Source organism: Chelonoidis abingdonii, chromosome 1 (assembly GCF_003597395.2).
Source record: "Chelonoidis abingdonii isolate Lonesome George chromosome 1, CheloAbing_2.0, whole genome shotgun sequence".
Taxonomy (NCBI): Eukaryota; Metazoa; Chordata; order Testudines; family Testudinidae; genus Chelonoidis; species Chelonoidis abingdonii.
The window spans coordinates 309016983-309042846 of record NC_133769.1 but is presented as its reverse complement, the minus strand read 5'-3'; the positions used below and the strand labels follow the sequence as shown (position 1 = coordinate 309042846).

Below are 25864 nucleotides of genomic sequence, written 5' to 3'. Positions count from 1 at the left end.
CATGACAGTGTCCATAGCAACGATGTTGGAGGTGAGAAGGAACTGGAGACATGGTTAGTCTGCCCCACACTTTACCTCCTCGGACAAAACCATGACGCAAGGGTGCACGTGTGAACCAACAGACACTACTACTTTCAAATTCTCCAGCTCCAGTTGCACGTTGCATGTACATCCTCAGTGAAATATAATAGGGCCCATCACTCGAAGAAAACTTTGCCATTGTCATGTCTGTTTTATGAGAGCTTTGACAAGGTGCTGAGTACTGTGCCTAGCATAGAATCAACAGTAGCACACGATGACCTGCAGACCTCAGAATCTAGCATGGGAATGGGAGTCAGCAGCAGGCTCCAGATGAGGCCATCAAAGAGACTCCTGTGATGAAATCAGTCCTGGAGGACGGTTTGTCACAGGAGCAGCTGCAGCACATCCTCAGACTGTACTCAGAGGAGCTTTTTGATGGTACCCACCAGAGAAGCAACTCACCATGGAACCATCAGCAGAAACTGAAGAGGCAGAGGTCACCCCATAGCTAGGTAAGTTTCTGGCTCCATTTTTAATTAATTGCTATGGAAGGGATTTTCTTCTTATGAACCAAAGCAAAAATCAGTGCAAACCCTGGGCAGCGGTTTATCTGCCAATGGCAGATTGCAGGCCAGCTCCTCAGTATCCCCCACCCCACCCCACCCCTCACAGCCTTGAATTTAAAATGGGTATCAGGAAGCACAAATGTGACAAGCCTCCAAAAATCATATTTTACTAATAATGGGCAATTTTTTTTGTGTGTGTGTGGGGGGGGGGCGGGGTTAGGACATGTTGGTTTGTTAAAAATTGAGACCATTACATTGCCCATCCTGTAAGCAAGTTGTACCAATCCAACGAAGTAAGAAGTCACCTGCAAGCTCTGAACTGCAGAAGGGGGTGGTAGTGTCTGAAATGCAGTCGTTTCAGTTAAATGTAGTGCATGGGTGATGAAATCATGTGTCTGAAATATGTCTGGAAGTCTGAATGCAGTCCAGAAATGTACTGAGGGGTGGGGGAGGGAAAGGGGATGCCAGTGGAGTGTGTGTGTTCGTAGGAAGACAAAAAGGCTGTATCAGAAGCCGTGGGGAGGCACCAATAACATGCAGAAGCTAACATCACATCCCATTGACTCGCTCATGAATTTTGACCCCATCCTAGGTTCTGATAGCAGCAAACTTTTTCAGTAGCAGCAACTCCAGATAGGCAGTCATATTTCAGGGAAGGGCGTATTTTTCAGGGCACCTCGGTAGCTGATCAGCCCATTCCACTCACAGATGTGTGCTTCACAGTGGCATGAACAGTTGGCTTCCCCATTAGCAGCTTGGAATAGATCTCTTTGCTACCTTGGAGCCACCAGAACTGTTGTGTTCTCTAAAATGTGGAATGCCTCAAATGACAGAGATGGCTTATGTAGAACACCATGGCAACCAACTTTCTACACAGTCCAAACTGGTCCACAATTCTTAGAAAAAAGTGGTTGTGATTTTTAACTATTCACTATGCATCTCTTTTTAACCCAGCTGTGTCCAGGGCGTCTCTGAGGTCTGAAGCATCCCTCTGACAATATACTGAGGTACAGTTTTACAAAGTAACATTTTATGCCCTTGAAATTCCAAAAGGAATTTTTGTGCTCATGTACTGATACACTTGAGACAATAACTTTGTTTCTTCTCCTCTTCCAGGACCATCAGCTTTGGCAGATCATAGTATCCTTGACAACTTGAGTAACTAGAGTAGAAGACTGGATCATGGTACCGTCATAGACTGGTGCAAGAGGAATCATTTCTGTTGAACTTACAGTTGACATTCTCGATAAAGCCAACAAGCAGTCCAGTACCAAAGAGGGACTGACAGCAAGTGGAAAGGCAAGATGAAAGGCTCAGGTTGGTTTCACAGCTTCAAGACAGATTTCAGCAAAGGCTCAGACACTTGCTTCACAGTGCCTGGAAGAGGAATGGCAGCTAAGGATGAAGATAGCGCACTACAGACAAAACTGAAAGGCTGCTTTTAATAATGGCTGCAAAACTGCAGACTGATGCTGTGGCAGTCCCATGACCTCTATGGAACAGATACCCCATGCAGTCTGTCGAATGAAACTCCCTGCCCCTCTGCCCTAGCACCCAGTGCACAGCAAATGTGAAAGGAAAGAAGAACAGAGAGACCAGGGGATATGCCATAGTAGGTGGTTTCCATCTTGGAAATTGTTCCACTATTTGCCTTTATTCATGCACTTGGTTTATGTTTGGTGTGCTAATGGCAACCAGCCTGCCTGGCAATGATTTAATATTATACTTTCCTAATAAAAGTTCAAACAAAGGTTTTTATTTTATTATGAAATTGTTAGTATTTAAAAGATAAACACATGGTAAATGACAACTTAAGAAGTTGTATGCTATCTGTATTGAGAGATAGTATTATCTAAATCCACAGTTGTCCACCCTCATTCCATTTCAAAGTCCAAAGTATGTCGCTCAAACCCCCAACCCTTACCCAGTGTACTATAAGCTTTGCACAAGCACGTCATAAAAGTACCATCATCTTCACAGACTTGCATGGGCCAGTGGTAAAATTGGAGGAGCACAGTGCATCCCCAATTTCTGATGCCTGGGTGCATCCAGCTCCAGTAGCTGCACTTTCTGATTGAGAGTACTGCTTCAGCAGACCATCACTGTCAGTTCCATTTGGGGCAAAATGGCTCACCTTTGGTGTCAAAAAGATTGTGAAGAGCACAGCAAGCCACAGTAATGCAAAGAGCACTGATTACACTGGAATCCAAATAGGGTCTGCAGACAATGCCAGCAGGATTTCAATCTGCCAAATGCACATTCGACCACCATTTTACACCTACTGCAAGAGTAATTAAATCTTTTACCAGGGCCTCTGAGATCAGGATATGGTTTCATACACCAAGGCAAAACAAGGCATGCAAAATCCCCAACAGTGGGAACAGTAACTTCATTTATGATAATGTCATTTGGTAGGAACTGTGTCCCAGTACATCCTTGAATGTAGACTCTCAACTGGCAGACAATCCTGGCATCATGAACTTTTCCAATACAGCCCATGTTAATGTTCATAAATTGGCTTCTGTGGTCTACACAGGCCTGCATAACAGTGGAATAGTACACTTTCTGATTTATGTACTGGTGCGCCTTGAAGGCAAACAATGGACCTGGTGCAATTTAGAAATCCCATTCTCTCAAAGCCAGTAATTACTTCAGGAGTATCTTCTATGCTACTGCCTTTGAGTAAATCACATGACCGATTACCTCAAACCTCTGCCACCACTTTACCCACAAGCAACTTTCCAACACTAAACTGGTTGACAATGGATCTGTAGCAGTCTCGGATAGCCATCTTCCATATGGTTATAGCAACTCACTTCTAGACTGGCACAGCCACCCTCATACCTCAAAGCTGGATGATCAAGGCAACATGCTCACAAAGCTCCAGAAAATTTAGTTTTCTTTATGCAAGAGTTCTGGACTCTCTGCTGGTCATCTCATGCATGACGACGTGGTCCTACTACTCTGTGCTTTTGTTCCTTCTCCAGAAGTGCTACATTGGGGGTATCAGTGGCCATACAAAGTGTCATGAGCAGCAGCAGCCAGCCAGTTTGAGTTTGCCATGTCTGTGTCTTCCTCCTCTTCCTCTGTCATTAGCTTTGTCAGTTGCCTTTGGTGGGTCAGAAAAGGCCACCAGAATGTCCACCAGCATCTTACAGAAGCTTTAGACTCATAGACTTTAAGGTCAGAAGGGACCAATAAGATGATCTAGTCTGACCTCCTGCACAAAGCAGGCCACAGAATCCTACCCATCCACTTCTGTAACAAACTCCTAACCTATGTCTGAGTTATTGAAGTCTTCAAATTGTGGTTTTTGAAGACTCAGCTGCAGAGAATCCACCAGCTCAAGTGCACCCCATGGGCCCCACAGCTGCAGAGGAAGGCGGAAAACCTCCAGGGCCTCTCTGCAATCCTGCCCCGGAGGAAACCTTCTTTCCTGACCGCCAAATATGGTGATCAGACTAAACCCTGATCATGTGGGCAAGACTACCAGCCCAGACTCAGAAAAAGAATTCTCTGCAGTAGCTCAGATCCCTCCCATTTAACATCCATCACAGACCCTGGGCACACTCACCCTGCTGATAATCAAGATTCAATTGGCCAAAATTAAGCTATCATCATCATACAATCCCGTTCCATAGAGAAGGCGTTACAAGCTTAGTCTTAAAGTCATGATAGTGTCTTTTGCCCCCAACTAATCCCCATTAGGAAGGTGGCTGTTCCAGAACTTCCCGCCTCCTCTAAGTTTGTTAGAGAACAGTCTCGATCTTAATTTCACATGTGCTAATTCCTAAAGCTTTGATCTGATCTAGTTTAAACGACCCATTGTCTTGTGTTTACCATTGTAGCTAAGCTAAAATCAATCAGTCACTTCTCCCTCAAGCCCTAAATCATTAATCCCTACTGATATAATTTATAAAGGAGCAATGCAGTATCCTCCCCCTAACCTTCTGTTTCAGGTAGGGCATAAACAAGCCAAGCTTGCTTGAGTCTCCTTTCATCCAAGACATGGTTTTCCATTCGGTCGGATCATGCGCTAGTAGGCCCGTCTCTGAACCTGTGTGCAGTTTTGCATTCATCCTTCCTTAAACATGGGAGGATCCAGACTGAGATCAACAGTATTGTCCAAGGAATGATGGTCTCACTCAGAATGCCCTTAGGATACATGGTACTTAACAGCCTCCTTATCTCTTGCCTGAAAATACCTCACTGCATGTGCCATCCTAACAATTTGCATATTGCTTTTTTAACGCGGCCGAATGATCACATGCGGCAATAGTCATCGCTGCGATCAACTCACAACTCCAGACCTCTCTACGTCCTCTGGTTGGTTCCAACTGATGCTCTCCCCAATTTATATAACTAAAATTCCTTGTTATTAATTGGCCCTAATGTATGCGTTGCACTTTTCACTATTAAATTTCATCCTATTACTATTACTCCAGTTTACAAGGTCATCCAGATCTTCCTGTATGATATCTCAGTCCTTCTCTGTGTTAGCAATACCTCCCAGCTTTGTGTCATCCGCAAACTTTATTAGCACATTCCTGCTTTTTGTGCCAAGGTCAGTAATAAAAAGGTTAAATAAGCTCTTCCCATCTCCTTAAAACAGGTGACTCCTCCACATAGTTGGCTCTGGTTGCTGGAAGTATATCTACCAAAAGGATGGCTCAAGATGGGTCAGCAGGCTGCTCAAACTTCCTGTGACATTCGGGGTGGATAGTCAAAATTTCTCACACTGCACCACAAATGGCTAGAGCAGCCACATTTCAACACGAAGGTAGAAAGTCTTGGACATGATTGGACAGACTCAAGCCTGTGTACTGGAGTTATGGATGCTGGAGCTCCGGTTCAAAAATTCAGTCTAGGTGTCAGCAACCACTGTAGACACTCAAGCCCTGGGTTCCCAAAACCACGGTTCACTGACTTTACACTGCAATATAAGTCCAGGGTTAGTGGACCTAGAGATACCCATAATATGACAATTACTTCAAGTACTGTTTTAATCAATCAATCCCTTGAAACTGTTTCTCTGACATAGGAATAAATTGCACTTCCATACCTTAGTAGTTTTTGCTGAGTACCAACCTCATCATTTGAGGTTAGAGAGAAGTTTAAAATGTCAAGAAAAGGAAAAATATAACTAAATGTTTAAGTAACAAAAAAGAGACTACTGTCTTTAACTACAGGATTCTTTATGCAAGGCAGCTAATTAAACCTCAGTGAGGAACCAAATGGTAGGTATTCAAACAGACAAAACAAGAAAATCCGTAACAGATAAGGGACAAAATTATGTTCCCAAGAGCAGGATAATGGAATCCACTTATGTACTGTATTCTTCCTCTCGGCCTTCCTGATAACATGAAGGGCATCTTGATAACAATACTGTAATTAAAAACAGACTATATATGGCTTCTCTGTTGTAACTCTTCAACCTATGTAAACACTTATGAATAGAAGGTTCAGTTATTGAATTACATGGGTTAGAGATTAACCTTTATAAAGCTTTTTTGGTTCGCTGTGGCACTGCAGAGACTGACTTAAAACGTTTAGTTGTGCAGTAAAGTTGAGTAGAAATTTTGACTCTGTCCAACTCCAGGTTTAGTGAAGCCTAAACAAAGAGCACTGATGGACGTAGAATGACAAGACTAAAATGAGAGGTTTTGTATCATCGACAACACAATGTATTAACTGAATGGATTAGTTATTAACAGCACATTATGTTCAATATGATTAAAAAAGGAAAATAAGTAATCTCGGAATTAATTATAAGAAATAATTGCTATAAGACTGAAAAGAGATGGTTGAGAAATGGAAACGGTCTAATTCCCTTAACTGGCTTTGATCATTTTAATAAACCAAATGTGACTACATTTTAAACACGAGGTACTATTTGCTTAGTTGAATTAAGCACCTATAAGCTACTGATTAACAGCACTTAAGACTCAGTGAAGAATTGTAGAAAAGGATTTTATTCAAGACATTGGTCTACCTTCTTCCATTCAGTTGTATCCAAGATTTGCTTAATTCCCATGAAGATAAATGGTTTAAAATTTCAGTATGGAAGTCAAAGATTTTCATTTGGATGTCTGAGGTAAGATCTTAAGTTACATAGTAGTTTACGCCTATCTCTCAGTGAAGCTTTTTTTAGTATTAATTTATATTGCCAAACAGTCCACTGTCATCAAGTAGAAGATTTGAAAGTCCCTAAAAGCTGGAAGGGAAATCAAAGACAGCACCTTATTACGCCTTGTAATAAGAGACTCAGGGTAACTTTTCCACATAGTTTTGTGTTTTTATTTTATGCTGAAATCTAGAAATAGACCCCCACCACCTAAACGATTAAGGCTCAGAGAAATTTAAAACTAGAAAACAAGAAGTTAGGCAATGCATCTTAGACGGTAGTGTTTAAACTACACATCCATTGAAGAGTTCTGAATTAGTTATATCCTTTCAGAAAAGATCTACATTATATTTATATATGACTGGTTTAGGCAATGCCATACAATATATGCAATATGCCAAACTAGCAGCCAGTTCTGTCATGCCCTCCCCACCCCCCAACACTCAAGTGTCTTCCCCTTCTAAAACTTGGAGAAACCTAGAAAGTAGTAATACCAAGAGATCAGGGTAAATGCCAACAGCAAATAAAACAAGTGCTCTATGTGATATGGTGGGCAAAAATTAATTAATGCAATTTTGGGCTGCTTATATAGAAGAACTGCAACAATGAGCACAAGAGATAGTGCCTCTAGTAAATTCTGGTGAAGCAGCACCTGAAATACTATGTCAATTTCTGGGCATCTTAGTACTAGACTGTGTTCTTTGAACTCATTTATTAGGGAACTGGAGGAACTGCTTCATAAGGGGAGCAGTATCTAACAGAGTATCTTCATGCATCTGAAGAAGTGGGGTTTTTACCCACGAAACCTTATGTTCAAATAAATCTGTTAGTCTTTAAGGTGCCACCGGACTCCTCGTCGTTTTTGTGGATACAGATTATCACGACTACTCCTCTGATAATGGGGGGAGGAGGACCTGCAGAGAGAAGGCACATTTAAAGGGTATTGTAATAAGCAGCTATGCCTGTACATGTATGGAGAGATCCGTTTTTATATATTCTTATTCACCTGAAATTTGCAGTAAAGCTACTTTAGGGAGAAACTGCAGGTTTCTGTTCAGACAAAACGCCTGGAAGAGGAAAAGAAATGCTCTTACATGCCCAGACTAGTACCATCATTTGTGCACTGAAGTAATATTATGAGCTAACTGGAGACCAGAGGGTCCTCTGGATAGAAAAAAGAAGACCAGACCACCATTAAATGAAGGAAAGTCTCCTTCCTAAAATGGCATAAAAGGTCTCTGTCCTTGCCTTCTTGATAGTGTACACTTGGGAGTGAGGAAGAGTAAAGTAGTAGATATGGGCTATATCTACACTATGGAACACCACTTCTCCCAACACCACTAGCTGAGCTGACAAATCTGTGTCTGCATGGAGGTTTTGTTGGCATAGCTAAGTCACTCAGGGGTATGCTTTTTCACATCCTAGACTGGTACAGCTACACTGATGTACAGCTTAAGTGTAGACCAAGCAATGGATTACAAATAAAACAACTACATCCATTTCTGATTTTGACCTAAAACATCTGACCTTGTTAGGAATGGCCTAGCACAGTACATTTTTTATTTCACCATGCTAGGAGACTATGATCCTTTCTCCTTTCTTTTGGCAGAAGATTTGGCCAGAGTGACCTATGCATGTGTCATTTCCAGACTGTGTAAATTAATGTAATCCATGTATCAGAGAATGCAGATAGAAGCAACACAGAAGCTTCAGTTTGATAGCCCAATTTTCATTGGGATAAGCAACAGAGAACAGAACACGGTGCTCTGCACTGTCCACTGATTTCCAGTTCACTTCCAATGTCAATTCAAGACTCCAGTCTTACAAGGCTATGAACAGTTCAGGACCAAGATATGTTAAAGCTAACCACTTCATCTATTCTATGATTTTCTGTGCTATTCCAGAATAACGCAGGTAAAAAATCCCCCAAAAAGCTTGCGAGAGCCAGGGGCATTCATTTAAGGTAATTCTACTGTGGAACAAGCTACAGAAAATAAGACCAAGACAAAGGCAAAATCTAATCATTTTTCAAAACATGCTATAAATTTCACTTATTTGCCAAAGTTTTCCCATCTTAAGAAATGCTACAAGAGTGCACAATGACGGAGAAGCTTCTAAAACTGGGAATATTCATTTTGCAGTCTATTATGGGAAACATTTTTTCATATCTCGACTGTCTTCAGCACTAATCACTGTGAGAAGTTCTACAGATTGCTTTAGTTTTATCTGTCATTCAACTTTTTCTTCTATTACAAGAACAGTATTTTGTTTAAAAGCAAGTGTTAGCAATGAGGGACAAATTGCTGACCAACTCTCTCCTTGAGGAAGAGAAAACAGATGCTGGCTAAATGGTACACAGGTACCCAAAGAAGTCTTAGGAAGTGCTGCAGTTTGTACTTAGAGGTACAGTCTGGGCTGCTATTAAATAAATCCTTTCATGGGTACTAGAACTCTGAACACCAAGGATGGAGAAACATTTCATGTGATGCAATGGAAGGAATGCAACTAAGAACAATTTTTTTTTTTGAAGTATAGCCTTGGGCGGGCGGGGGGGGGGGAAATCAAGAAAAACTTTTTACTGGAAGCTTAGATCGGGCACTAGGATGTGTAGAAGCCCCATCACTTCGGGCATTTAATACTGGACTGTATAAAGCACTGTTCAGATGATCTGCTGTAGGGTACAATCAGGGAGTAGAAGGAGGAAAGAACAGGACTAATCCATCTTTAACATTTCTAATTTCAAGATAACAAACATTATACAAGCATAAGATGATCAGTATCATACTGTCAGGGAAATTACCTTCCTCCGGTTGCTGAATTAGATTTACTATGCATTTTATACACACCATCCTCTGAAATATCTGACATTGACACACCCTCCCCATAGCCACACATTTTTCCCTAAAATAAACACACTAGAAAACTCACAAAAAGTCTATGAAATGAAATGAAAAATACATACTAGGTGATTTGCTTTGTCAGCATTTATTCCCTAAACATAAAGAGGCACACATTTTGATAAAAAAGGAAAAGCCTGTAATTTTCTAAGTTAAACACAAAAACACAATATTTGGGTCCACAAGTCTATTCACTTAGGCCTACCATTCTTGTATCTACTCTTAGATATTTAAATACACATATCAATTTACTTTTTCAGCACCTGAGCTATTAAGAGGTTTCGACCAAACCAATCATAACATACTAAAATGTGCTAACTTCATGCTCAGCTGACCCCACCCCCCTCAAAAAAAGAGTGGAGGTCTTTAAAAATGTACAAAATTCTGAACTCAGAAGTTCCATTGCCTGATATTTTACTTTCACAATTTTTCACCATTTTAATGCCGTGAACTGCTACAAACTACTTCTGCAACCACATTCGCAGAACGGAAGGAATGTACACAGGATTAAATTTCATGAGCCACAATTCAAACTCTTCTTCCCACCCAGGGCTCAACCAATAACACTGGATCCCAAATGGAAAGGTTAAGTTGAATAAGTAGGAATAGGTTCCATAGCTTTCCTGAGTTTGTTTTGTTTACTTGATTTTGTCCTTCGAGGTCTTTGTTCTAAATTTGAACAACCACATTTCCCCTGAAACTGCAACAGTAGTGTTAACAGCCTACAATCTGTTCTCTCTCAAATCTCATGTTTAAAACTTTAATATCTTTCTGTTGAGTCTATTTTAATACAAAATTATTGGTACATTTTGATCAAAGTTCTCCTGTTGTGTTAATTTCTACATATATGATCTGGATGCAGAGAGATAAAACCTTCCAGGGAGTTCCACTGAATATCAATGAGAGACTTGGAAATCAATTCTTTTCCTATCAACCAACCAATCACGAAACTGAATGACAGCTGTGACAGAATAGTTCAACATCTATGACATACCTCAGGATCGTGTTACATGTTTTTATGTCAAAGATTTCATGTTACTGTACCTGAGAAGTTATAATCTTTATTTTCATGGCCTGATCAAACACCAAAGTCATAATTTGCCATAATTTTCTCTGCATTTGTGTGTGGCATCTTCACAACTCGGGCACAATACTTCATATCTTTCTTTTTCCACACACGGAATTTGTCGCGTTGAGTAGAAGTGTATTTTCCCCTAGTACAGATGCTTGTAGCCATTACAGGGTAATTTCACACAATCAACAAACCATCTTCTATTAATAATCAATGCTGATTTTAGTTTTTCCTAGAATCATGTATTACCAGGCCCTGTGCAAGATTCTTTCAAATCAGGTCCCCATAATCAATTCACAACACAAGCTCCAATATCCAGTGACAGCTGATTCTACCAAGGAGACGTGCCCCTCCCTCAAAACATAAGTAACTATTCCTTCCCACCCCGAGCTTCTAGAAAGCTGTAACAAGGACAACAACATCCTTGACATTCATCACTTCATTTTTAATTTCAAAATAGTTAAAAATTATTCAGACTGAAGTTAGAGCCAATTTTCTTGTTTCAAACCCCTTTCAGATATAGTATTTCCATAAACATCAATAAGTGAGTGAAATGCAAAAAATAAAAAACATGAAGAAACCCCACCCCCTTCCAGTGGAAAAAAAAAATTAAGTATTTTCACAAATGTAAATCCTAAATACTAAGCCATATAAATTTGATTATTGCCTCTGTCTCTGCATACAAATTATTGGTTAGTCCCTCTGAATAAGCTGGCAATCTCAAAAGTTTTGATTTCATGTTCCCAACTTGACTGGTGGCAAGAAAACTTCTCAGGTAAAAACATGCCATAGTGGAAGCAGTGACTAGCCCTTTCCTCTCATTAGTATACATTGGCCTACTCTGAGCACTTCCCACCCTACCTTATTTTGCCCATCCTTGGTGAAGAACTTTCTCTATTACAATTCATGTCATCCACATCAATATTCCTGAACATCTCAAACTTCTGGATTCATATAGTTGCAAAAATCAAGGTGAAAAAACCTCTTTATTGCTTTTTTTACAACTCAAAAAAGACAAATTAAAGTTTTTTAAAATCACACAGTTTAAGTTCAACTTCACTATGTAAAATTTTCCATCCAAACTGCATTATAATATATTGTTGAATACATTTTGTACATGTACAGTTTGTGCGTGTATACACACGACACATTAAAACCAATAATTTACATCTGGAAAAGCAGTGTTAGTACAAAACAGAACTGTAACATACCTTGAAATTTTAGACCTGCTCAAATGAAATAATACTACACAAACTTTAGACAGAAACTGACATAAGGAACAAATATCTCTGTAGCACACAATACTGTATTACCACAATTCACAACTGTTACCAGTTGTTGGTTTTATAATAAAAATTTCCTGTGACATCTTAAACCACAAATTGAAACAACCCTGTCACATTTGCATCCCAGGACAAAGAATACATTTTAGTAGAAGACATTTATCCTTGACTTGTCAAACTTCTGTACATATTTGTATCTGATTCTGACAATACCAAAGTCATCAAATTTAAGACAGATATGTACATATTACTATGTGATGCGTAATCACCTAGTAAATCTGTAGTGAAAGCAGCACACTAACTACTAAGTAGGAGATTGCTGAATTACAGTCATTTGTAAATTCTAGAGAAATCTATATAATATACTTACAACTTAAATTAGCACAGCAGATTATATGAAAACTGAATAAATACTAAAATTTACCTTTTCTGTATTGTAATATAAAGATTTCAAAGTGGTAAATAAGGGTGGGCAGCCTTTACTGAAGTTAACCCTCAGGAACTTATCCGTTAGTTCTCTAAATGTTTCACCTAGAAACAAAAGTGTATTTGGTTATATTTTAATGTTTGTGAGTGCTGTATACTGATCAGTGTTTATATTTATACAACTATGGATTATCACCAATAACAAACTCTACAGAGAAAAAAGTGTTCTAATGCTTTGATTTCTTTCCTGTTAAAGCAGAAAAACAGAATAAGCACATCTTCCCCCTAAAGAAATGTTTCTGTTTGGGGAAACTAACGTGGCCATGACTTTCTACACTAAAATCAGTTTTAGAATTTTAAACTATTGGAAGACTTGGTTTCATAAGGCAGAGTCCCCACATCTTTATCAATATTGTAGGAGGAGATTACTGAAATACTTAGTTATCTGAATGTATTTGTGGGCACAATCACAGTACTTGTTGTGCTATGATATCTTTCTATAGCAGAGACAAGATTTCTGGGAGAGACTTAAAGAAAAGTAACTAATAGGCAATTCAACCTTTTTAGCACTGATGTCTGAGAGCATCTTAGGTTAATATTTCCATGAATTATGATGAGTCAACTGGGAAGACACGTGGAACAGGCATAGAATATTTTCCATATGCTCAATAGGGTTGTATAAATATTTTAGCTACCAAGCTGGGAATATTTACAAACTGAAATGTTTTTGACAGACCTAGAAAAACAGAAATTAGAATAACTAAAGTACCTTGTTTGTTACAAAAAGGCACGGAAAAGTAACCCAGCGAGACACTGTGTGGCTCTCATTTAAGTGTGGATTATCTTGCTTTCATTTCAAGGGCTGTTCAAGAATGAGGCAACTAGTTTATTACCACACCAATTCCCAAGGAAATAAATATATTCGACAATACAGACTTCCAATTATATAAAGTGTTCCAGAACCAACACATCCATATCGAAAATTATCCCCAGTAATAAAAACAGGCTACTAAGTTTTTCCCTTATTTTCATGTTTTTCTATTTATGGGAATAAAACATTTAATCTGAAGATAGAAGGTAGACAGTAAATTGTCATTTAGCTGCTCAGAAATCAATTTACAAGATGAACTGCTTAAAAATCAAGCAGAACATAAAGGCAACTATGTTCCTAAAAAGGATTAGTTGAAGTAAACATCTGGGATTTAAGTGAGGTATGAACAGCATCCTTTAATTTTTGGCTTGATCTGTTGTGAAGCAATGGTAATTTTGAAGTTGCACCCAAAACAAACAAAATACACATGTAGATTTCAGGAGCAAAAGAAAAAAATATGGACTAAACTCCAGCTAGCCCAGTGCTTCAAGGGATGACCACACTGCTAAGTAAGTGAACTGATCTTAAAATGTATTCATCTAAGGATAACTTAAGGAATACGTTCAGTCGCTCTCCCAGTTTTCAGTACCAGGAAGTCTCTGAAGTAAGTTGTAAACTTTACATTTTTTTTCTTTGAAAAAGTTTTGTTAGCATTACAACTATACCTGTTAGTTTCCGTATAATCTATCTTCAAGTCGTGGCCTGCCAAAGAGAATAAACTAAATGCACTCCTTTTTGAGCACATAGTGGGTATGGCTATTCAACAACTGGAGCATATGTACCAGAGCTAACTTTGACCACTGTCACTTGATAAAAATAGCAGTGCAGCCACAAGAGCATGGGCTAGCCACCCAAGTACAATTCTGTCTGGGACCTAGGGTAACTAGGCTACATTGCTATTTTTAGTGAGTTCAATCACACTAGTTCAGGCATGCCTACCTGTGCTCCCCCAATTGCAGTGTAGATGTACCCTGTGTATCAAGGCCATTCAGAGGCAAGCAAAGAGCTGAAGTGCACTGCTAATGCGCATCTCATCGGTCGGTTTGTTAGTCCCCAGGACAGCGAGAATCACAATTTCAAACACCAATGGGGCCTCCCGGAGCTAATTTTAAGGTAAGAAGGATAGTGTATATGGTGTATATTTGAGTCAAGTAAAGGCTCCTCCATGAAGGTGACAGCATCATGGAATCAGAGTCTAAAAGATTTTGTTTCATAAGGGAAACAGACACAAATTCATCATCAGGTAACATATCTACATTGGTTTCTAGAATTATAATAGTACTGAGAACTCTTATAGCTGTTAGAAGGTACATCAATGCTGTGCTTTAAAACCTGCAGCAGTGAGACTCAGAGCCCGAGTCTACAATTTTGGTCTCACGCTACTGCATTAAAAACAGCAGTGTAGATACTGCAGCTCAGGCTCTGAAGCCTTACTCCTTCCCTGGGCTTCAAAGCTCTAGTCCAAATGTCTACACTGCTGATTTTAGCACCATAGTGCAAGCCCAAGTCTGTAGGCCTGGGCTCTGAGCCTTGCTGAAAAGGGTTTTAAAAGACAAACTCTTACTCTCCAAGGCACTGAACAAACATTAACTAGAGCAGTGAATATTTATGATCCTAATTGATGGTATGAAACCCTTTCTATTTCTGTGAAGATGTAAAATTTTTGCACCCTGTACATTTCTATAAGATGGCAATTCCTTTTATTAAACTTAAATGCAGCATCTCATGGACTTTAATACAGCACAATAAAACAAAAAGGTTATTCTGCATGCACAGAAAAAAGATTATTAACCGGTTCCGTAACTGTTGCTCAAGATGTGTTGCATATGTCCATTTTACTCTGTATGGGCATCCTGTGCATGGCTGTTGCAACTTTTTCCTCAGTGATATCCGTGAGAGTGGGTCAAGCACCCTCTGCCGCAGTGCACCCTTTGAGCAGGATTAAAGGGCAGATCCACCCCTGACGCCCCTCAGTTCATTCTTGCCAGAAACTCCAATGCAGTGGGATAGGCAGGTGGGGTGCGGAATGAGTATGCACAACACATCTCAAAATGGGCAAGCTGTCCTCAGTCTTTTGTTCAGATAGACCCTGATCCAACCTCCTGATTTCACAAGCTTGAGAGTCACTGAGAGTGGAATGTACATATGCAATCACTAGGGGGAAAAAGGTTACTAACCTGTTCACGACTGCTATCTTTTAAATCTCTCATTGTTTTAGATAGAATGTTGAGTGATGGCATATAATAGGCTGCAAAACATGATATTGAAGACCCAGTTACCACCTTTACAAAATGTCCTTGGACAGGCACTATAACCCAGAATGGCTGGCGACAGCGGCTTGTAATTCGCTGATGTACTGTCCATTCTGTTTATGAAGTAGCACTTGATAAATCACCCACAAGTGAATACAGGACGCTAAGATTAAAATTTCTGAAAAAAGAAAGGGAGCCCCTTTCATTCTGTCCATAATCCCACACCGAAGCTGCAAGACAAGTGAGAACTGCCTGGACCTGTAGAGGCAGAAAGCCAACACTGCTCTGACCCATTTAGTATTGTGCAGCTGCTCCTCATCTTCACGACATGGACGCTTTGGGAAAAGAACGAAGCAAATTGCTGGTTGCGTGATGAGCCAAGGCAGATGGCTACAGTAAAGTACTGAGGAACAGGTATGTAGCCCCAGGCTAAACAAAATCCCTAGTTACTGTGATAACAACAATGGCAAGTTGCTCCGGTTAATCAAGGCATCCGGGGCACTTAAGATCTTTCTAGAAGGCGGTAGAGATCTATTTTGATAGACATCTGCAGCCATCAAAGCAGCCTATCAGGCACGGGGTTTTAAAAAGAGCTCCTTCCAGTCAGCTAGGAGGGAGCCAGAGGAAGAAGGAGCGCGTGTGAGGAGCTAGGAGCAAGAGCACAGGAGCTGAGACCGAGGGTTGCTATGGAGGATTGGGAATTATTCAGACCATCCAAGCATATCGAGACAGCAGGAGGAAGGTCTGTGTTGAGATAAAGAGTGTTGGAGGAGCCATGGGGAAGAGCCCAGAGTGTGTACCTCTCATTGCTCCAGCTTTGTTCAGGGAGGCACTATAGACGCTGCAATCCATAGGCCTGGGCTCGAACCCGGAGTCTAGAGGGCTCTGGGCACCGGGTTCCCCAAACCTGATCAGACACAGGAGGAGCTGACCCAGACTGTGGGTTCCACCAGAGGGGAAGATCACTGAGGTGAGCAAATCCGCCAATAACCGCAGGACCCACCAAGGTAGAGGAGGAACTTTGCCACAGTTGATATGGAAGTTATATATCACTTGTGAAATAAACTTTGGATAAGGACACAGGTAAGCCTTATTAAAGGAAATTTGACATGGAGGGCCAAGCATTAATGCACGTAGTTCACCTATCCTCCTAGTAGCATTGATGGCCACCAAAAATGCTATTTTCATTGAAAGATGCAGTAAGGAGCAGGCAGCCTTTCAAAAATCTTATTGACATCCTATTAGAAAATATGGAGCGTATCAATGTAAGGGTGAAAAGTTGAGATACCTCTATCAAAGTCCACCTAGCAGCTAACAGCTAACACTTACTGTTTTAGGTATGAGAGATAGTCCAAGATATGCTATCCAAGATAGTCGAAGACTGTGTCAGCAAGATTCCAGATTGTTCGGACAAGAGGACCGCTTCCACTTCGTCAATTAGATAAATCTATATAGATGCCTTCTTACTATTTAAAAGCACATCCAAAACCCTCTTTTGAACAAGACTCTTCCTGAAGGTCTAGCTATGAAGGAGCCAGGCTGTTAAATGAAGCATCTTCAAATTTGGGTGGAATAGCTGACCATGGTCTTGACAAATTAGGCGTGGGTCCAAAGGAAGCAATGTCAGAGCTTTTACCTACAGGGAGAAGGGTGGAGAACCAGTGCTGCCGAAGCCAAGCTGGGGCTAAACGTATGACTCAAGCATATCCTGTCTGATTTTTAGCAACATTCTGGAAGAAGTGGAATTGGTGAAAAAGCATACAGAAGTTCGCCCACACCAGGGCTGCAAAAAAATTTCTGTGAGGGAACCTTGACTATGCTCTTGAAGGGAGCAAAAGTGCTTGCACTTCCTGTGGTTATTATTACAAAGAGGTCTAGCTGGGGAGTCCCCCACAGATGAAAAATGCACCTGGCTATATTTGGATGTGGAGACCACTCATGGTGACTTAAATGATCTGCTTAGGTGATCTGCAAGCTCATTCTGCACCCCTGGAAAGTAAGAGACTCTGGGGTCAACCAAATTGGCAATACAAAAAATCCCAGAGTTAGACTGCCTCATGGCAGAGCTAGGACAAGTAGGTCCCTCCCAGCCTGTTGAGGTAAAATGTTGCCATTGTGTTTTCTGAGAGAATGTGCAAACTTTTCCCATTGATTTGGGTGAAAGAGCCTGACACCAGCTGGCCAGACACTCATTTCCCTGAAATCTATGTGTAAAAACAAGTCCTTTTTGGACCACAGCAACTGTGTCTTAAGGAAACCCAGATAAGCCCCCTACACCCAGAGCAGACGCATCTATCAGTAGTGTCAATGAAGGCTGGGCGTTACAAAGAGCATGCCTACACATATGTTTACAAGGTTTGTCCAAGAGTCCAGAGAGGCTAAACCCTGAGAGGCTACCCTCACCACAAGGCTTAAAGGGTGATGGCTTGGAGAGAATATAGAGGTCAGCCATGACTAGTTCCTGAGGCACAATCTGGCATGTTGGACTATGTACCTGCAGAAGGCCATGTGCCCCAGAAGCCACATGTAATTCCATTCTGTTGTAGTTGGGTGAACCACCAGATCTAAAATGGATTTAATTGCCCGAAATCTTGATCATGGAAGAAAAGCTCTGGCTTGAGTTAGGTCCAGGATTACTCCTATTAATTCTATTCTCTGAACTGGTGAGAGAATAGATTTGCATGTGCTGTTTAACAGTTCCAGAGCCCTGAATGTTGAGTGGATAAGAGAGACTGGATAGTACCTGAACTCTGTATCAGCCTCTCACCTACCAGTTATGTATACACTTGCACACCCAAACTTCTTCAAATGCACTTAATGCTATACATTTTGTAAAAATTCTGGGAGTGGGAGACAGGCCAAAGGGTAGAACTGAATTGGTAGTATGAAAGGTTCACCAGGAGCCTTAAATACTTCCCATGGCCCTGATATGACATGTATTTCCATGTGGTGATGCAAGTTGAGGGCAGCATACCAATCTCTAGAATTCAGGGAGAGGCTAATGGAAGCCAGCAAGACCATACAAAACTACCTTTTTCAGATGTTTGTTGAGTTGATGCAGACTGAAACTTGTCTGAGACATCTCTTTGCTGTCGGAATAAGGAAACAGAAATAAAAGCCTGTCCCTCTAGAATACTGGTGAACATCTTCTATGATTCCCAACTGAAACAAAGAATGCTCCTCTTGTAGGAGGACCTCCAGGGACCACTTTCACAAGAAGAGAGACAAAGAAAGAGGGAGGTATAGAAATAAAACGAAGGGTATATTCCACTTCCACAATGTTTAGAACCCACTGGTCTGAAGTGATTTGGGACCAACCAGCTAGGAAGTGGAATAGCTGGTTTGTAAACAGAGAAAGGAGGGGCTGGAATTTTGGAGACTGGTATAATAGCCTCAATTAACAGATCAAAGATGTTTGTTTAGCATCCCAAGGGGTCTTAGATGAACTGGGAGCTGTTGCAGTAGATGAAAGGGGTGGTCTGCATCTATAACTTCTATTCTTTTTCCTTAATAAGTCTTGTTGAAGTGCAAAAGTAGCATATTGGCTGAACTACTGTGGACAAAAATGCTTTCTTGTCAGGGCAGGTGTACATATACCCAGCGACTTTAAAAGATTCCAGGGGATTCAAAACCATGCAGTTTGTCATCTATCTGCACTGAGAATAGGTCCTTCAAATGGCAGGTTCTGAACAGTATGCTGGATTTCCTGGGGCAGCCCCAAAGACTACAGCCATGAGCACCTTCATATTGTAACAGAGGCCATGGCAGCATCCAAATTGGCCTGGAGTGATGTTCTAGCCAACAGCTTTCCTTTGTCTACCAGTGAAAGACTCTCGTTTCAGGTCCTCCTGCAACTAGTCCTCAAGTTTTGTTATGACTAATATCTGAGACTCAATAACACCTTAACAAAAGCAACTCTGGCCTGGTCTACACTACGCTGTTAAACCGATTTTAACAGCGTTAAATCGATTTAACGCTGCACCTGTCCACACTACACTGCTCTTTATTCGTATTTTCGGAGCTTTTTAAAATCGTTCTGTACTCATACCAAACGATGAGCCAGGTATTGACTGAAACGATATTACTATATCGCTAAACAAAAATAGTGTTGCGCGTGGCACTGGAAACACATCTATTTTTACGTAGTACCCACAGTGCACCGCTCCGAATCGTTCGCTAGCCTGGCCATCGAGCCCCACCAAACTTATGTGTCTAGCGTGGAAACGCGCCATCGCTTTATTATCTCTTTTTAAACTACCGGTCTTCAGCTAATTCGATTTCTGCTATGTCATTTAGCATTCCTCAAGTTCTAATCAGGCACAGAATAATGTTCCCACCAGCAGGTCAGTTTTCTGGGTCCTGTGATTAGAAATGCAATTCTGCTGCCCCTAGCTTCCCGTCCATATTCTCAAACACCCATGACCTTAGATAGGGATGTGAAAAGAAATACTCAAAAGCCTTGTGAAAAGTACATTAGTAGATCAATAATCATCCTCTCGGACGTCAGAGGAAGTGACGAGGGAGTTTGTCACCGGTTATTGCGTTTGGCTCTAAACACCTTCATATTGGTAGGCCACACAACGGGGCCAGTCGTGGTAAAAATGTCCTACTAGTCTACTGACACTCCTTATCTTCCTTCACTTGGCGATCAAAGCTCAGGCACCATTTTTAGAAGTTCCTGATGAGCCTTGAATCATCAGTGGGGAGGGACCTTCCTAGGACGTGCCTGTCCCAGTGGCTGGAGTCAACAGCGCCTCCTTACTCAATGTCTATTCAATCCCCATCACCCTTCTCAGTGGGCATAAAGCCAGAATCTTCCTTCCAGCCTTCTTCCTTAAGCCTTATGCTTATTCCTTGGCACTGGGGAGCATGACTGATGCCAGAACTTTGCCAACACTGGCAGAATGCTTGTCTGACTGAACTTTAGGGTACAGATGTGGGACCTGCTATGGACGTTCTAAGCTTAACTACTAGCTTTGATCTGGTATCATGCCACCATCCAGAATTATTCAGTGTCTGGATCAATCCTTTCCCCCAAAACCTTTCCCTCCCTTCGTAGCCTTGAGAGACTCCTTCCCAATCCCTGGTGAGTCCAGATCCAATCCTTGGATCCTAAAACAAGGAGAAATCAATCAGGTATTAAGCAAAAGTTTTTAATTAAAGAAAAGAAGTAAAGAAACCCTCTGGGAAGTTAGCATACCAGCTACTCTCACAGACACAGATTCAAAACACAGAGGATGTCCCCTGGGACAAATTTAGTACACAAAAAATACCTTCAATTGATTCTCTCTCTATTGTATAGAAGGTTACAAAGATACATACATTATATTATTCCTTTCTAAAACCTTACTCTGATCAGGGCTGTTTCCTTGATCTTTTCATCCGGCTTGAACGACTCTACAAGAAACTTCCCTCCTTCCTTTTGAAACATCTTGTTCCCCCATTGGTCCTTCTGGTCAGGTGTTAGCTAGGCTAGGCGAATTTTTTAACTCTTTACAGGTAAAAGAGGCATTAACCCTTAACCATCTGTTTATGACAGAAGCCTTATGCTTATTCCTTGGCACTGGAGATCATGACTGATCCCAGAACTCTACCATCACTGGCCTAGGCTCAAAGTCCATATAAATTTGACAACTGTCTGATATGCAAGACTCAATCAGGCACTTCAAACGGCTAGAATGCAGGTCACTCACAGACTTCATCTTGGAGCAACCACCACCAGAGTTGAAGCACAGTAAACTGAGGCATTCCTCAGTACCACAAATGGAACACAGAGTAGGGGAACCAAAAAAACAATAATTTTTTTTTAAGCAAATCACTAACGCTATGAAAAATGGGTAACTATCTACAAAAAGTAAGACACACCGAGAGAATTTGTTAAAGTAAGTTCAACTGATCTAGCAGCCATCCTGGGCAGTAAAAAGGAACTGAGGTGGGTCAGAGGTAACTCTGCCCTTTGTGTCTGCTGACAGGGGTGTGAGACAGAGCACTTGAGCCACATTAACAGGTACCACTAAGGGGAAAAGTTTCTGACAACCATGCACAGGATGCAATGCACATCTGCAATCACTGGAAAAACCACTTTTTCAATCATTTTTCTATACTTAAGAACACGTACCAAGTTTCAGTATAGAGGGTTTTTATAATTTGTTTTTGAAGTGTAACAAACTCCCCCCAAAAGAGAGAGCTTATAACAAAGTCATTAAAAAAAAGTTAACTATAGCATTACTGAATATGATGCTACAATTAAACTTCATACTGGAAAATGCTGCAAACCTAGTTTTGAGCTACAGATAACCTGGCAAGGTACAGCATGGTAATAGTAGTTTACATTAGAGATTAAGTTAAAATTTTAACAAAACACTGCACTATATTGTAGCATAAAATTATTTGAGGTAGGCTGGAAGCTTTCCTGGGAAAGCCGCCATCACTAGAGTTAACTCGCAGTTGTGAACAAAATTAGGCCCACTTTACAGCTGATTGCTATATATATTTATCAGCATTTGTTCCAGCTTATAAAATACAGGGACAGGGCTTGGGACACACGAACACAAATAAAAATACTAAAAAAAAAAAATCAAGCTTCTAACCCATTGGGTGCAGTTGCTGACAACTAGGTTCCAGGCCAATGAAACAGTACAGAGAAGCCTCTACTGTAGTTTTCTGTGCAACACCTCAACTGTAAGTAGAGCTTCCAATTTCTTCTTCTGCTAGCTTTACAGGCAAACTTCTTATAACTGTCAATAATATAAAGTCAGTCTTAGGGGACTTCTCCTCTAAAAGGCTAGAGAGAAATGTTATCACAGTGAATAAACAATTAAAGAAACAAGTTGAAATGTATTATCCCCTTAACACAATAGCTTACCACGGTTCATACTCTGATCTGGGGACATCACCTAACACACAGCACAGGAGCAAAGGGAAGAACAGATATAGCGCGCTCTCTCTCTCTCCCCTTACAATAGATACACAGCTATCCACTGTAGTTTCATCAGTAAAGGCAAAATATTACCATGCAGCCTTTGTAGTGTACTATGGAGATTTTGGTCCATATCTACAGAGATGCACAGTCGTCAAGTGGTTGAAACCAAGCTTTATTCACCTTTACATATAAATGGATGTTCATTATTTAGGACAAAATAATTACTGACAGCTTAATAAAAAAGAACAAGAATTAATAGCATTATGGAACAGATATGCAGTTTGTTACCTGGAACAAAGTTTAAAGGTAATCTTCTAGGTGAAACTGCTCTGGGATGTCTTTTACTAACTTCTTCATAAATCTGAAGCCTCTCTTCTAAAGTGCCTATTATCAGTAAATATAACAGATATAAGAAACACTGGAGAGAAAAATCTATTTTTGCATTAAATTCTTGTTTTAAAAAAGACATTAAAAGAAATCTATAATTCTAGATTTTAATTAGAAGGTACAGATTTAGTTACAACACTGCAAAAATTTACACTAAGTTTTTCATTTATTTAATCAAATACACTATGGACGAAGGCAGTGTGTTGCAATCTTTTGTAATTACTTGTTTAAGTAATTAAACAGCAGAGAACCTAATTACCTTGTGCCTCCAACCACAGGGAGATTGTGCTTATTTTCTTACAACTACATACTGTGCAAAATCCCACTCACAAAACAGTACTTCAACATTTGCAAATAACGTATGCAAACAAATTGTGTATCAATATGAATCCACTTAGGACAACTTCTTAAAGAACTACCATTTAATCGTTTAAAAAGTATTTTAAAAATATACAAATAAGCCTCTCATTACAAAAGTTGCAGCAATGTAAATAAACTAATAGTAACTAGGTAAGCATTTAGCATCAGGACTGTCAATACATCAAGTTTAAGAAGTTTTGTTTTCTTTAGACCTCCTTCCCACTCCTCCCCTTTCCCCCATAATATGCTTTGGAGCTCCAATGTGGTCAAAACGTTAAAATAAACTGATCTATTGGTTTTGAAATGCTATTTTCACAGTCATAAGTGAATTTAGTTGAAAAAGTCAAATTGCTTGGAGAACTTAATATTGAAAGTTAAGATCAAGGATATAGCATAAAAAATGCTGAGTAGTTGTACTTGGACATTTGTTTCATACATAAAAAGCCTAATGTCATTGAGATTCTGATGGTGGTGGTGGAGAAATATATATATATTCACAAACACACCACACACACACAACACACGTATGTTACCACCTGGCTCCAGGGTATACATAATTCTAAAGTAATAAATTTAAAATTTTAAAATTGGAACTAAAGCATATAAAAACCCTATATGAAGTCACAGGTTGGAGCTCCAGAACTTACCATGGGGAGGAAATAGTCCTAAGACCACCTAAAAAAAATAAAAGTAGCATTATTATGTTTTAATATTGCTACAGTTTAAATCGATATAGGATTTTATGTGATGTACATACATATACACATTTCTTTATTCAATATTAAAATTGAGGGTTCCAAATGTTCAGATAGAAACCGATAATACAGTCAACCCATTGACTAATGTAACTGCTTAGATTCTCAACCTCCAGCCCACTTGTGGACCAATCACCCACACAGCTGCAGCCCAGGCAACATCCTCAGGGCCACACAGGTGTATATATATTGTGTGGATGTGGCCCATTTGAGAGCTTGCATGTGTGACCCACAATAGTCAATGTTTGAGAAACATTGGTTTAGGCCAGGGGTGGCCAACCTGTGCTCAGAGCTGCATGCGGCTCTTCAGAGGTGAATATGCAGCTCCTTGCACAGGCACTGACTCCGAGGCTGGAGCTACAGATGCTAACTTTTCCAATGGCTGTGGGGTGTTCATTGCTCAACCATCTGCTCTCTCCAGGTCCTGCCACAACTCTCCCCTTCCCCCAAGGCCCCTGCCCCTTTCCCTGAGCCTGCCTTACTCTCCTCCTCCCCCTCCCCATCAGATCCTCACTGCAACACTGCAACAGCTGATGACATGGGCAGAGAGGCATGGGAGCAGGGGAGAGGTGTTGATTGGTGGGGCTGCCGGTGGGCGGAAGGTGCGGTGTGACATATCACTGTAACATCTCTGGTAATGTTCACTGGTTAATTCTGGCTCTTCTCAGGCCAGGTTGGCCACCCCTGGTTTAGGCAATATTAAACTACCAGTTCTTTTGGATACAATGTAACAAATACACATTGATTAAACATATTATTAGACTACGATTAACAACTTAATTATAGACTTTTTACTCAACCTCAAGTCATATTTGCAAACCTTTTAACAGTTTTGACACCTTTTTGTGTTCAACTATTTCCTTAACAATGGGAAAATCTTAATTGCATTAAAAACATACTGCTACTACATAATAGTATATTCTGTGGTTATTATATATACCAGATTAATCAATAAAAAAATTGCTGCTTTCTATTCAGCTGTGGAAATGTTTTTTTTGTTTTTTTTACAGTTGTTTAAGATAACTGTTGAGACAAACAGTTTTCAAATTTATGTTTTAGAAAAACATTGGCAAGTTATGATTCCATTTCTTGGTCATCGGTATCTGCTGTTCCAATACTGTACACCTCAAAATTATTAGCTTTTTTTTCTGGAACAGACAGAATAACCATACCAAAGTAAGCTTTAACTTTAGGAATCCTTAAATTATTTCTATCTTTCTTCTCTTCCACAGGAGCTAGTCCCTGCTAAAATTGATATGCCTTTAGAGCGACAGGGATCTGAACTCCCGGCTCGCGAGCCCTCCCTAGTGCGGCCCATGGGGCTCTAGCAATTTGGAGACCTGGTCTCTCCCGTGGCCCCACCTGCGCCCCCGGGAGCTCTCCCCTCAGGGGCCTTGGCGATGCAGCGGAGCTGCGTGGTGTCTGCCTTGCTCGCATCCAGTGGCTCCGGCCCCTCCTGAAGGCCATGGGGCGGGGCTTGCCTCCACGCACTGCCCCGCTCCGAGCGCCCCTTTGGGCCAATGGGTTGCAGGAGGCAGTGCCTGGGGCAGAAGCACACAGAGGCTCCCTGGCCCACCCCACCACCTTGAGCCCCAGCTAAGCACCGTACCCCCAGCCCCTCTCAGAGCGTGCACCCCTACCCTTTCCCACACACACCCCCCAGCCCCCAAACCCCTCCCAGAGCCTGCACTCCCTTCCCACACACCCCTCCAGTGCCCAAACCCATCCCAGAGTCTGCACCCCAGGCTCTCTTCCTCATCAAAACTCCCTCCCAGAACCCAACCTCTCACCCTTTCTGCACTCAACTACCCCTCCCAGAGGTTGCACCCCAGTCCCCTACCCCAGACCTCCTTCCCCCGCACACTTCGTCCAGAGCCTTAGGCAGGTTGGGGGTGGTTTTGGGGGCCCATGAGTGACACTGGCCCGCT

General features: G+C 41.0%; 1 protein-coding gene across 3 annotated transcripts in view; it reads right to left on the bottom strand.

The window, feature by feature from the left end:
- The window catches only part of NAA16 (N-alpha-acetyltransferase 16, NatA auxiliary subunit), a 100030-nt gene that overhangs the window by 34120 nt on the left and 40046 nt on the right, over positions 1 to 25864 (bottom strand). For all 3 annotated transcript variants that reach the window (XM_032776936.2, XM_032776937.2, XM_032776938.2), the window contains 2 exons: positions 22723 to 22818; positions 12388 to 12494 (listed from right to left, as the gene is read on the bottom strand). In XM_032776936.2, the coding sequence (XP_032632827.1) occupies positions 12388 to 12494; positions 22723 to 22818 (203 nt within the window). The remainder of the gene's footprint in view (positions 1 to 12387; positions 12495 to 22722; positions 22819 to 25864) is intronic.